Source organism: Borostomias antarcticus (assembly GCF_949987555.1).
Source record: "Borostomias antarcticus genome assembly, chromosome: 22".
NCBI lineage: Eukaryota > Metazoa > Chordata > Actinopteri > Stomiiformes > Stomiidae > Borostomias > Borostomias antarcticus.
In genome coordinates this window covers 19,430,318-19,442,817 of record NC_140255.1, presented here as the reverse complement: position 1 = coordinate 19,442,817, position 12,500 = coordinate 19,430,318, and the positions used below count along the sequence as shown (strand labels likewise).

Sequence of the window (12,500 nt, the reverse complement as noted above, 5' to 3'; positions counted from 1 at the left end):
TACAGGTACAGGTCTGTCACTGTGTCACAGCTCTACAGGTACGGGTCTGTCACTGTGTCACATCTCTACAGGTACAGGTGTGTCACTGTGTCACATCTCTACAGGTACAGGTCTGTCACTGTGTCACAGCCCTACAGGTACAGGTCTGTCACTGTGTCACATCTCTACAGGTACAGGTCTGTCACTGTGTCACATCTCTACAGGTACAGGTCTGTCACTGTGTCACAGCAGAGCAGGTACAGGTCTGTCACTGTGTCACATCTCTACAGGTACAGGTCTGTCACTGTGTCACATCTCTACAGGTGCGGGTCTGTCACTGTGTCATATCTCTACAGGTACGGGTGTGTCACTGTGTCACATCTCTACAGGTACAGGTGTGTCACTGTGTCACATCTCTACAGGTACAGGTCTGTCACTGTGTCACATCTCTACAGGTAACAGGCCTGTCACTGTGTCATAGCAGAGCAGGTACAGGCCTGTCACTGTGTCACATCTCTACAGGTACAGGTCTGTCACTGTGTCACATCTCTACAGGTACAGGTGTGTCACTGTGTCACATCTCTACAGGTACAGGTGTGTCACTGTGTCACATCTCTACAGGTACAGGTCTGTCACTGTGTCACATCTCTACAGGTACAGGTGTGTCACTGTGTCACATCTCTACAGGTACAGGTGTGTCACTGTGTCACATCTCTACAGGTACAGGTCTGTCACTGTGTCACAGCTCTACAGGTACAGGTCTGTCACTGTGTCACATCTCTACAGGTAACAGGCCTGTCACTGTGTCATAGCAGAGCAGGCCACACCCATGTTCTGCGTTTTCTCACAAACATTGTCACCATCGTCTTCACACTAGTGTTCTAATCCAGGGGTCTGCAGCTGTCTCTCTAATCCAGGGGTCTGCAGCTGGCTCTCTAATCCAGGGGTCTGCAGCTGGCTCTCTAGCCCCTCTCCAGTGGCTCCCTGGCTTTGACAAACATTATATGGAAATTAATAACTAAATAAATGTACTGTATTACTATTAAATACATTTAACTCAGCACAAATTGGCGCATACAAATTCATTAGAATGCAGATCATATTAAGTATTAATTATTAATAAATATATATATATTAATATTTACATTTGAATCCCTCTCTTCTCTCCAAAACTGAGGAGGACAATCCTCCTGTACCTCAATGGACGAGCCTCCGCTGATACACACATATATATATACAGTATATATATATATATATATATATATATAGTACAGGTAGGCCTACAGGTAACACCTACTTATTTACAGACAGCACTTAATGCTATGCTAGTCACTCAATCAAATATATGCAGATGTCCAGATAAACCACTGTGTCTTGGTCTACTTACTTCCCCACCTAAAGGGAAGTGCACAGGGCAGGCGATGACATTCGTTGAGCACTATCAAAAGAACATGTACGCCTATTAGCAATAAGCCAGGCATGACCTGGCCTCTAAGCCCGCCTGGTTTAGGAGCATTTGTGAGGACTTCTGAAGGAGATTTAAGCAATAAACCACTTGAGGTTGCTGCCACATTATTAGCTACACAAGGATAGAAAACTAGCCGTTTAGCTACAGTCGCATGTGGCACAGCAATAATTCATATAGAACAGTTAAGAGGCTTTACTCGTGCTATATCAAATCAAACTTTATTTGTATAGCGCATTTCATACACAGAGGCAACACAATACGCTTTACCAAGAGTGGATTTTACAACTGCTCTTAACCAATCAGATTGAGAGATTGGAACTACCGGTTGTATAATATATTTTTCAAAGCGTGCAGGGGAGCTATGCTGTATTATCTGCAGGTTGAGGAGGTATGTGTAGATGAAATGCACATGTTGATTGACTCGCAATATAGTATTGCCAGATGCACAGTATGCAAATGTCATTACTCTGTGTCTTTGAAAGCTTGGATACAGTATATTGGGATATAAGACGCTGTGTAAAAATGTGTTTTGCTCCCTTATCCGCCTTCTCTCTTAGAGCACCCATGCAATCAAACATATTAGTTGTGTGTGTGTGTGTGTGTGTGTGTGTGTGTGTGTGTGTGTGTGTGTGTGTGTGTGTGTGTGTGTGTGCGTGCGTGCATGTGTCCATGTGTGTCTTTCTACAGGAACGGTTCCAAGTGAAGAATCCTCCTTCAGCTTATTTGCTGAAACTCAAAAGTTATCTCGACCAGGGAGGGGTTAGTCGAAAGGTAAGATACAACACCACCCTATCGCAATAAAGTAGATATTTTACTTTTTATCGTGCCAAAGTTGCTTCAAATTTGTTAGTAAGCAACCCTACCCAAGATTCGTTTCACTCTCAATGGGAAAAAAAGCACTGATTGAAAAAAGAAAAAAGGATTTTCAGCACTAAACATTTCACCTGTTTTTAATGGCAATGAACTTGTGTTTGCTCGGTCAGTTCAAGAGGCGTGTCCAGGAATCAACCCAGGTCCTGAGAGAGCTGGAAATATCCCTGAGAACCAATCACATCGGGTGAGACCCGCCCCTTTTACTGAGACCCGCCCCCTTTACCCATCATCCCTTTAGTTGTGCTTCCTACTAATGGGTTTTTCTATAATCAGCAATCATGTAATTGCGTTGTGTGTGTTGATGAGATCCGTTGATGGTTCTGTCATGGCGGTTCTGTCATGGTACTGAGTATGACTGACGGTTCTGTCATGGTACTGAGTATGACTGACGGTTCTGTCATGGTACTGAGTATGACTGACGGTTCTGACTGACGGTTCTGTCATGGTCCTGAGTATGACTGATGGTTCTGTCATGGTACTGAGTATGACTGACGGTTCTGTCATGGCGGTTCTGTCATGGTACTGAGTATGACTGATGGTTCTGACTGATGGTTCTGTCATGGTACTGAGTATGATTGATGGTTCTGTCATGGTACTGAGTATGACTGACGGTTCTGTCATGGTACTGAGTATGACTGACGGTTCTGACTGATGGTTCTGTCATGGTACTGAGTATGACTGACGGTTCTGTCATGGTACTGAGTCTGACTGACGGTTCTGTCATGGTACTGAGTATGACTGATGGTTCTGTCATGGTACTGAGTCTGACTGACGGTTCTGTCATGGTACTGAGTATGACTGACGGTTCTGTCATGGTACTGAGTATGACTGATGGTTCTGTCTTGTACGGCGATAACTTGTGGTAGTTGTGCTGTACAGTAGCTGTTGTTGTTTGTGTTTGTGTTAGGTGAATGTGGCTAAACTGATGTAAACAAAGTGTTGTTGTGTTGTCTGGTGAATGTGGTGGTGATGGTGGAATACTGTCATGGATGTAAATCTGTGATCATAGCCTGGTTGTTACAGCTCTGCCTCTGTGTGGTATATTTGAGGAAGTCTTTGGTACCATGGTATTAGGGTTTAACGGTATAAAGTATTACATAAATGAATGTTCCTCCTCTTCCTCCAGTTGGGCTCAGGAGTTCCTCAATGAGGAGAACCGTGGTCTAGATGTTCTGGTGGACTACTTGGCGTTCGCACAATGTGCCGTCACGTGAGTACAAGGCCTCGACGCGCTCCTGGTCTTCCTCTATTCAGTGGCTGTCGGACCTCTGCAGGTGACTCAAAGGGACTGCCTTGTGTTAAAGGGCAATGCTCGTTTTTGACAACCTGGACCTTATTTACGACATATTATAAGAAGTTTGACTCACCGAGATCACTTTGGTGTAGTTCGGAGGCCTGTAGAAGAAATTTAAAATCCAGCGCAAGCCAGTATATCCATGTAATGACGGTGGACGGGGCACCGAGAATGCAGTTTCTCAAAATCTATTTTCGGCCGCTAAACGGTTGTTTTCATCAATCAGATTGGATGAATCGACAGTAGAGATTCCTCAACTCCTCTGCGCTACGATCGGATTGTTGCTGAACGAATGACGACGACAATATTCTCGGCACCAACAACGATCGTAGCGCAGAGAATGTGAGCCGGAGAATAGCCAGTCTGCGCGCTGGCCTGTGCGCATGTGTGCTGGAGCAAGTGGGGAAAGGCTGTAAAGATCATATTACAGAGGCTAAAGACCCCGTATTTGAAAACGACAACAATGCCTCGCGTTGAGGAATCTCTACTGTCGATTCATCCAATATGATTGATGAAAACAACCGTTTAGCGGCCGAAAATAGATTTTGAGAAACTGCATTCTCGGTGCCCCGATCACCGTCATTACATGGATATACTGGCTTGCGCTGGATTTTAAATTTCTTCTACAGGCCTCCGAACTACACCAAAGTGATCTCGGTGAGTCAAACTTCTTATAATATGTCGTAAATAAGGTCCAGGTTGTCAAAAACGAGCATTGCCCTTTAACCACAGCTGAAATTGATGTTCAACCTATTTCACAGTTCATGAATTTACCCGCTTTTTCAGCAGTCTTAAGTCTTAACTTTTTTTTAAAGAGGACTTATTAGACGCTCAAACTGCCAAAAAACTCAAATTTCGGGCGATAGGGGTGTTGAGTTAGGGTTCAGGTTAGATGCTCAAAATAAAGTGACACCTTACAAATGCTGTGTCTCTCAACCTCTGGTACTACGTCTCCCAGGTATGACATGGAGGGCTTTGACAATGGCACTTTGCCTGCAGACAAAGGCAGACCACAGGAGAAGTCGGTGGAGGACCTGAGCAGGAGCGCCAGTAACTCGCCCACCCACGGCGCCCCCAAGGCGGGCAGGGCCTTCACTGTGAGGTGAGTGCCTCCTCCCAGCGGACGACGCTACGGGGAACGAGTACGGTAGCGGTGAGTTTGTGATGCGCTGTTTATGTCAGACAGACGGTATTCTCTCTCTCTCTCTTTCTCTCTCTTTCTCTCTCTCTCTCTTTGAGAACTTTCTCTTTCTCTCTCTTTCTCTCTCTTTCTCTCTCTCTCTCTTTCCCTCTCTCTCCCTCTCTATTTTGTAACAAACTGACACACACACACGCTTAGTCCCCTGTTGACCTGTTGATCCCTCAGGGGAGCTGATGTGGATGTAGACTGATGTGTGTGTAGACTGATGTGGATGTAGACTGATGTGGATGTAGACTGATGTGTGTGTATCTGTGTGATGGACGTCGCTGCTCTAGTGAATGGATGCTAGGGGAGGTGGACTGACACATAGACTGCAGTGCTTGGATGGCTTAGAGGTCGTACAAGCTCATCAGTCTGGACACTCATTTAACATGAGACAGGAACATGAGTCAGCACCCTCAGTACTGCGTCTCAGTTCCTAGATGCTACTTTAAATATGATAACTATGGTAAGTAGTTGGTATGGTAAGCCTTCACGTCCCTCCTACACACACACACACACACACACACACACGCGCGCCGGGAGACGGAGCAGAGACGCAGCAGCCGGTCACCACGTGCACAGCAGCGGGCCGTTACACGGGGCGGGCCGGTGTGGCGTAGCCTCGAGTACACACACGTACAGTAAACACACGTACAATACACACACGTACAGTACACACACGTACAGTACACACACATACAGTAAACACACATACAGTACACACACGTACAGTACAGGTGTTTTAACATGCTTATTGAAAGTGATTGAAAGTGAAAGTGAGTGTTTTTAGTAGACTATCTACGAGACTCTTAAAGGAGTAGTAAAGGGAAAATGCATTGTTAGACCTGCTTTAAGGTTACTTATCATCATATACAATGGTTCAGATCAAAACGTTGACAAAACTAGCACTTTTGAGAAAGTTGATAATTGCTCTGCCACCGTTTTGGTCATACAATGGATGTGGGTGGGCATCTTGAAAAATCATTCAAAAAACATGTTAAACTCTCGATTTCAAAGACAAGAAGCTCACCTACTGTAGGTGTTAGTTGGTGTTCTGCCATCAAATTCGCCGCAAAGTCCTGTAGGGTGAATCCTGTAGGGTTTTATTGATCATTTTATGAAATCCATTGACTTGTATTGAAGCGACCGTTGTAGATGTGTAGATCAATCCGCAGAGGGGATTCAGGAAGCGGAACTACTTACGGTAGCTATTGTTATTGTTTATGTTGCTAGGCTACCTAGTTTGCGGAAGTTTACACACGTATGTGCTGCGACTAAATAGTTCTATGCTAAATATTTAAAAAAGCCTTTCCAGATGAACTAGAATCTTACTTTATGGCGAATTATATGTCAGAACCTAGGTGAGTTTATTGTCTTTGAAATTGAGAGTTTAACATGTTTTTGAATGATTTTTCAAGGTGCCCATCCACATCCATTGTATGACCAGAACGGTGGTAGAGCATTTATCAGACTTTCTCAAAAGTGCTACTTTTGTCAACGTTTTGATCTGAACCATTGTATATGATCATAAGTAACCTTAAAACAGGGCTAAACATGATTTTCCCTTAACTACTCCTTTAAGAGTGTTGGTTTTAAGGTGTAGTACTCATGGAACAAGGTCTCTTTGAACCAGTCACGCCATAGATCATTTGCATAATGATTCCTGCTATTCCAGGGTGTCGTTCCTGGATTGATTTAATTGTTATCTGCTTATGAATGTTTTCAAAATGTCAGAACATTTTTGCTAAAGTGAGGACAGGTATTGACAAACGCACGCTCTCTATCTCTCTCTCTCTCTCTCTCACACACACACACACACACACACACACGTATAATACACGCACTGTTATGCAGAAACACACCCTTGCAAGCACCTTATCGTTTACACCTGGAGGAACTACATTCTTATCCCACCAAATGCGTGGCGGGGTATTGGAAGCATGCCGATGGCTCAGCAGGTCTGGGTGTTTGAGTGGGAGGTGAACAGTGTGTGAATGTGAGGAATGTCTGATTGGGACCCAAATGATCACACATTCCAAGCAGCCAACAGACAGCTGGGAGAGACGGCCATTAACGCGTCAACACAGGCGCGTGTGACCATATCTCATCACATCACCCCTTTGGTCTCTTCTGTCCTCTATTTTCATCTCTCTCTCCCTCTCTCTCTCTCTCTCTCTTTCTTTCTTTCTCTCTTTCTGTCTTTCTCTCTCTCTCTTTCTCTCTCTTTCTCTCTCTCTCTTTCTGTCTCTCTCTCTCTCTTTCTCTCTCTCTCTCTCTTTCTCTCTCTCTTTCTCTCTCTCTCTCTGTCACCTCTCTTCACCCCATCCTTCTTTCTCTGCATCTCTGATATATTTTCGACATGTGTTGTACATGAATGGTAGCTAACCTACCAGACTGAGTTTGTCTACGCTCCAAACAAAAATAACACTGAACTATCCTGTTTGACCAGAAATTTGTAACAAATGGTCCATGCTAAATAGTCCATACTAAATTATTCAAACTCAAACATTGCCTGCTAACCATATATAAAATATGAAATTGAAATTTGAAAATGACCATTTAGGACATTCATATTATAACATGGTTGGAGTGGCTTTGACAAAATGTAAGCTACAACAACTACAAAGTTCTGTAATAAATCATTTATTACACAACATGATGGTTGCCGTTAGTTACGATATGGCAATAACAGCGACATCTCTCACCTGGCAGATTCAACTCTCTCCACAACAGGAAAGCGCTGAGGAACTCGCGCCTCGTCAGCCAGAAAGACGATGTCCACCTCTGCGTCATGTGCTTACGCGCCATCATGAACTACCAGGTACAGTATGCGCCCCCTCATTTACAGTTGGCAGATAGACCTCCTAGTTCTGGCACAAACACTAGATAAAACCAGAACTTTTTAATCGTGGGATTTTCTCTATGCCTTCAAACTGTATTCTGCGAGAGATGCCGTACTGCATTCATCAGAATACAGAATAGGTTGTAGCTAGGCTACCACTGCAATATAGATGGGAATAGCTCAGTGGTTTTGGGCCTACTGTATCTTGGCTCCTTGCACAATGACGGGCTTAGATAGGCAGCGAGGACAGGCTGTTCATTAAGGTTCAAGGTTCGGCTTTATTTGTCTCCCGAAGGAGAAGTTTGTCTTGGAGTCAAAAAGGCTAAAAGCTGCAGTACAAGAATACAAAAGACAACATACAAGATACAAAAAAACAGTACATATGACACATGCACGAACTGACTGAGGTAGTTACAGGTAGTTACAGACATTCGTCTCAGTGCAACAACGCAGTGCAAGTGCAGTACAGTGCAATACTATGAATACACAACCCAGTACGATCCATGGTCCAGTATGGCTGACCGTTGTGTGTTTGTGTCGTCGTTCTCCTGTGTCGTCAGTCTGGGTTCAGCCTGGTGATGAACCACCTCCGCTGTGTGAACCAGATCACACTCAGCCTCAACAACAGGAACCCCAGGTAAGAAGACCGTGTGTGTGTGTGTGTGTGTGTGTGTGTGTGTGTGTGTGAATGTGTAGAAAGCACACTGTGTAGCTACAGCTGTGGATGAGATCTAAAACTGTGCGTAAAATATGTATGTATTTGTGTGTGACAATAAGTAAACAAGTGTGCATGTCCCAGTGAGTCAGCAATGTACACACACACACACACACACACACACACACACACACACACCACTAAACCGTATTTATGTATGACCCCTACCTCTCAGGACCAAGGCCCTGGTGCTGGAGCTCCTGGCAGCCGTGTGTCTGGTGAGGGGCGGCCATGACATCATCCTCTCCGCCCTCGACAACTTCAAAGAGGTCAGCGTGGTCTCCATGACGACAATCCTTTCCCTTTCAGCCCCCCTTAATCCCTCGTTGATAGTTACAGCAGTTTCAGATATTTGTTTTATTTTGGGGATTTTTAATAACGTTTAACAAGCACTCTTTGGTACCTCTGGGCCACCGTACCATCGGTAGTAGATGGGAAACAGCATTGAGGGTCACATCTCAACTCTTCATGATGGGAGAGTGAGAGCAAAATGACTCAAGCAAAAGTACATGCATTACATTACATTACATTACAGTCATTTAGCAGAATCTTTTAACCTTCCTTTATCGTGTTTTAAGAGGTAGGATCCTGGTAGTACTTCTACATTCACAAGGAAGTATGTTTGGATTCTAGTTGGGATTCTAGTTTGGCACAAAATAGCACTCCACCCCATCCAATCATGCTGTCTAAAATTAACCACAAGCTTGGTTGAGATGTATGGCGGTAGTCTCCTATAGCCTGGCGTGCTTCACATCCTTACTGTGTGTATTTTGTGGAAGGGGATTGTGGGAAACCCCTCACCCACTAACCCACAGGCAGCTGTCAGGGGCAGTTGTTCTGCGGGCAGACAGGATATCACCATTGGGGGGCAGACATTTTGGGAACACTTGTGGTGGGATGTGACAGTTGAACCTTTCCTTGGTCCTCTTGTCACTGTCTGCGAGGCAGCAACTGTTGCCAGCAGATATAGCCCTCTGTGGCCGTAGGTCGAATGGCCAGACTGACCTGGGTATTATTAGTGTAACAGTGCAAGGTCAGGGTGGCCAAGCGACACCGGGTCAGAAGCCCCTCTCCAACTGGTAATAATCACTGCTCTATGGTCAGTTTTTGTCAGTTTGTGTGTTTTAAGGCCTAGCTTTTGTGAATGAGACTGATTCCAGACCAGATCAGTGTTAGCAGGGAGCCACTCTCAGAGGATGGGAGGGGATGCATAGTCATTCACCATTGTTTTGACATAGATCATGCCTCTCAATCAATCAGAATGCATTTTTTAAACGGTTTTATAACCCACAGTGACCACCTGTCCGCTTGTGTGCGTGTATTTCTTGATTACGCAAGATACGGAGTCCGGCAGACAGCTCATAGCGCTGTCGCAATGTCAATAACTTTCAGTCCACTTTTTTCCGAGGCCTGTAATATGACACTCACTCAGATAGGCATCGGCTAAACAACGCACACAATGTTTTGAAATATTTAGAGCCATGGAGAATGACATCCTTCAACGCTATCTTTACATTTTGACAAAATGGTTAAGAGTCATAAATAATTGCAATGGAAACTATATGTCACGCTCACAGTAAAGTCACCAGCACATTCAACCGCAGCCAACGCGGCAAAGGAGCGCTGAAGATGAGTATGCGTGGTTAAAAGCAAGTATATCGCGGCTTAATGCTAATATTGAACAACTCTATCCACCGGTTTGCTATTGGCCTCAGCTTATTTTCCATATACTTTATAGATAGTCTACTCTTAAATCATCCGAATGCTGGGTTTGAGGTTCAGAAAACAGTCCCAGACCAGACTGACAGGTTACCTGTCTCCCAGCTGGCATCAGTAGTGGCACATATGAGAATGTGTGTGTGTGTGTGTGTGTGTGTGTGTGTGTGGGTGGGTGCGCACGCACGTGTGTGTGTGTGTGTGAGATGCGAGGTAGAGATAGAGGGATGAGAGTGTACATGAGGAGGTGTGAAGTGGAGGAGGTGTGTGTGTATGCGTGTTTGTGTGTGTGTGTGTGTACTGTATGTGTGTGATTGTGTCTGTGTGTGTGTGTGTGTGTGAGAGAGACAGATGGTAGGTAGAGATAGAGGGATGAGAGAGTACATGGTGAAGGAATGGAGTGGAGGTGTGTGAGTGTGTATAAGTATATATGCGTGTGTGTGTGTGTGTGTGTGTGTGTGTGTGTGTGTGTGTGTGAGAGAGAGAGACAGACGGTAGGTAGAGATGGAGGGATGAGAGAGTAATGGTGGAGGGGTGTAGAGATGGAGGGATGAGAGAGTAATGGTGGAGGGGTGTAGAGATGGAGGGATGAGAGAGTAATGGTGGAGGTGTGTAGAGATGGAGGGATGAGAGAGTGATGGTGGAGGGGTGTAGAGATGGAGGGATGAGAGAGTAATGGTGGAGGTGTGTAGAGAGTAATGGTGGAGGTGTGTAGAGATGGAGGGATGAGAGAGTAATGGTGGAGGTGTGTAGAGATGGAGGGATGAGAGAGTGATGGTGGAGGTGTGTAGAGATGGAGGGATGAGAGAGTAATGGTGGAGGTGTGTAGAGATGGAGGGATGAGAGAGTAATGGTGGAGGGGTGTAGAGATGGAGGGATGAGAGAGTGATGGTGGAGGTGTGTAGAGATGGAGGGATGAGAGTGATGGTGGAGGTGTGTAGAGATGGAGGGATGAGAGAGTGATGGTGGAGGTGTGTAGAGATGGAGGGATGAGAGAGTGATGGTGGAGGTGTGTAGAGATGGAGGGATGAGAGAGTAATGGTGGAGGTGTGTAGAGATGGAGGGATGAGAGAGTGATGGTGGAGGTGTGTAGAGATGGAGGGATGAGAGAGTAATGGTGGAGGTGTGTAGAGATGGAGGGATGAGAGAGTGATGGTGGAGGTGTGTAGAGATGGAGGGATGAGAGAGTAATGGTGGAGGTGTGTAGAGATGGAGGGATGAGAGAGTGATGGTGGAGGTGTGTAGAGATGGAGGGATGAGAGAGTGATGGTGGAGGTGTGTAGAGATGGAGGGATGAGAGAGTGATGGTGGAGGTGTGTAGAGATGGAGGGATGAGAGAGTGATGGTGGAGGTGTGTAGAGATGGAGGGATGAGAGAGTGATGGTGGAGGTGTGTAGAGATGGAGGGATGAGAGTGATGGTGGAGGTGTGTAGAGATGGAGGGATGAGAGAGTGATGGTGGAGGTGTGTAGAGATGGAGGGATGAGAGAGTGATGGTGGAGGTGTGTAGAGATGGAGGGATGAGAGAGTAATGGTGGAGGTGTGTAGAGATGGAGGGATGAGAGAGTGATGGTGGAGGTGTGTAGAGATGGAGGGATGAGAGGGTGATGGTGGAGGTGTGTAGAGATGGAGGGATGAGAGAGTGATGGTGGAGGTGTGTAGAGATGGAGGGATGAGAGAGTGATGGTGGAGGTGTGTAGAGATGGAGGGATGAGAGAGTGATGGTGGAGGGGTGTAGAGATGGAGGGATGAGAGAGTGATGGTGGAGGGGTGTAGAGATGGAGGGATGAGAGAGTAATGGTGGAGGTGTGTAGAGATGGAGGGATGAGAGAGTGATGGTGGAGGTGTGTAGAGATGGAGGGATGAGAGAGTGATGGTGGAGGGGTGTAGAGATGGAGGGATGAGAGAGTAATGGTGGAGGTGTGTAGAGATGGAGGGATGAGAGAGTGATGGTGGAGGGGTGTAGAGATGGAGGGATGAGAGAGTAATGGTGGAGGTGTGTAGAGATGGAGGGATGAGAGAGTGATGGTGGAGGTGTGTAGAGATGGAGGGATGAGAGAGTGATGGTGGAGGTGTGTAGAGATGGAGGGATGAGAGAGTGATGGTGGAGGTGTGTAGAGATGGAGGGATGAGAGAGTGATGGTGGAGGTGTGTAGAGATGGAGGGATGAGAGAGTGATGGTGGAGGGGTGTAGAGATGGAGGGATGAGAGAGTGATGGTGGAGGTGTGTAGAGATGGAGGGATGAGAGAGTGATGGTGGAGGTGTGTAGAGATGGAGGGATGAGAGAGTGATGGTGGAGGTGTGTAGAGATGGAGGGGTGAGAGAGTGATGGTGGAGGTGTGTAGAGATGGAGGGATGAGAGAGTGATGGTGGAGGTGTGTAGAGATGGAGGGATGAGAGAGTAATGGTGGAGGTGTGTAGAGATGGAGG

General features: G+C 45.9%; 2 protein-coding genes across 2 annotated transcripts in view; both read left to right on the top strand.

The window, feature by feature from the left end:
- Positions 1–12,500, top strand: part of LOC311323906 (uncharacterized protein) — a 571,429-nt gene that overhangs the window by 204,670 nt on the left and 354,259 nt on the right. The gene's annotated exons all lie outside the window — the stretch shown is intronic.
- Positions 1–12,500, top strand: part of fmnl1b (formin-like 1b) — a gene marked incomplete at both ends in the record, with an annotated part of 41,251 nt that overhangs the window by 12,258 nt on the left and 16,493 nt on the right. Inside the window, 7 exons of the mRNA XM_084456223.1 lie at positions 2,135–2,218; positions 2,431–2,504; positions 3,447–3,530; positions 4,573–4,716; positions 7,510–7,618; positions 8,200–8,276; positions 8,530–8,623. Coding sequence (XP_084312349.1) covers positions 2,135–2,218; positions 2,431–2,504; positions 3,447–3,530; positions 4,573–4,716; positions 7,510–7,618; positions 8,200–8,276; positions 8,530–8,623 — 666 coding nt within the window. The remainder of the gene's footprint in view (positions 1–2,134; positions 2,219–2,430; positions 2,505–3,446; positions 3,531–4,572; positions 4,717–7,509; positions 7,619–8,199; positions 8,277–8,529; positions 8,624–12,500) is intronic.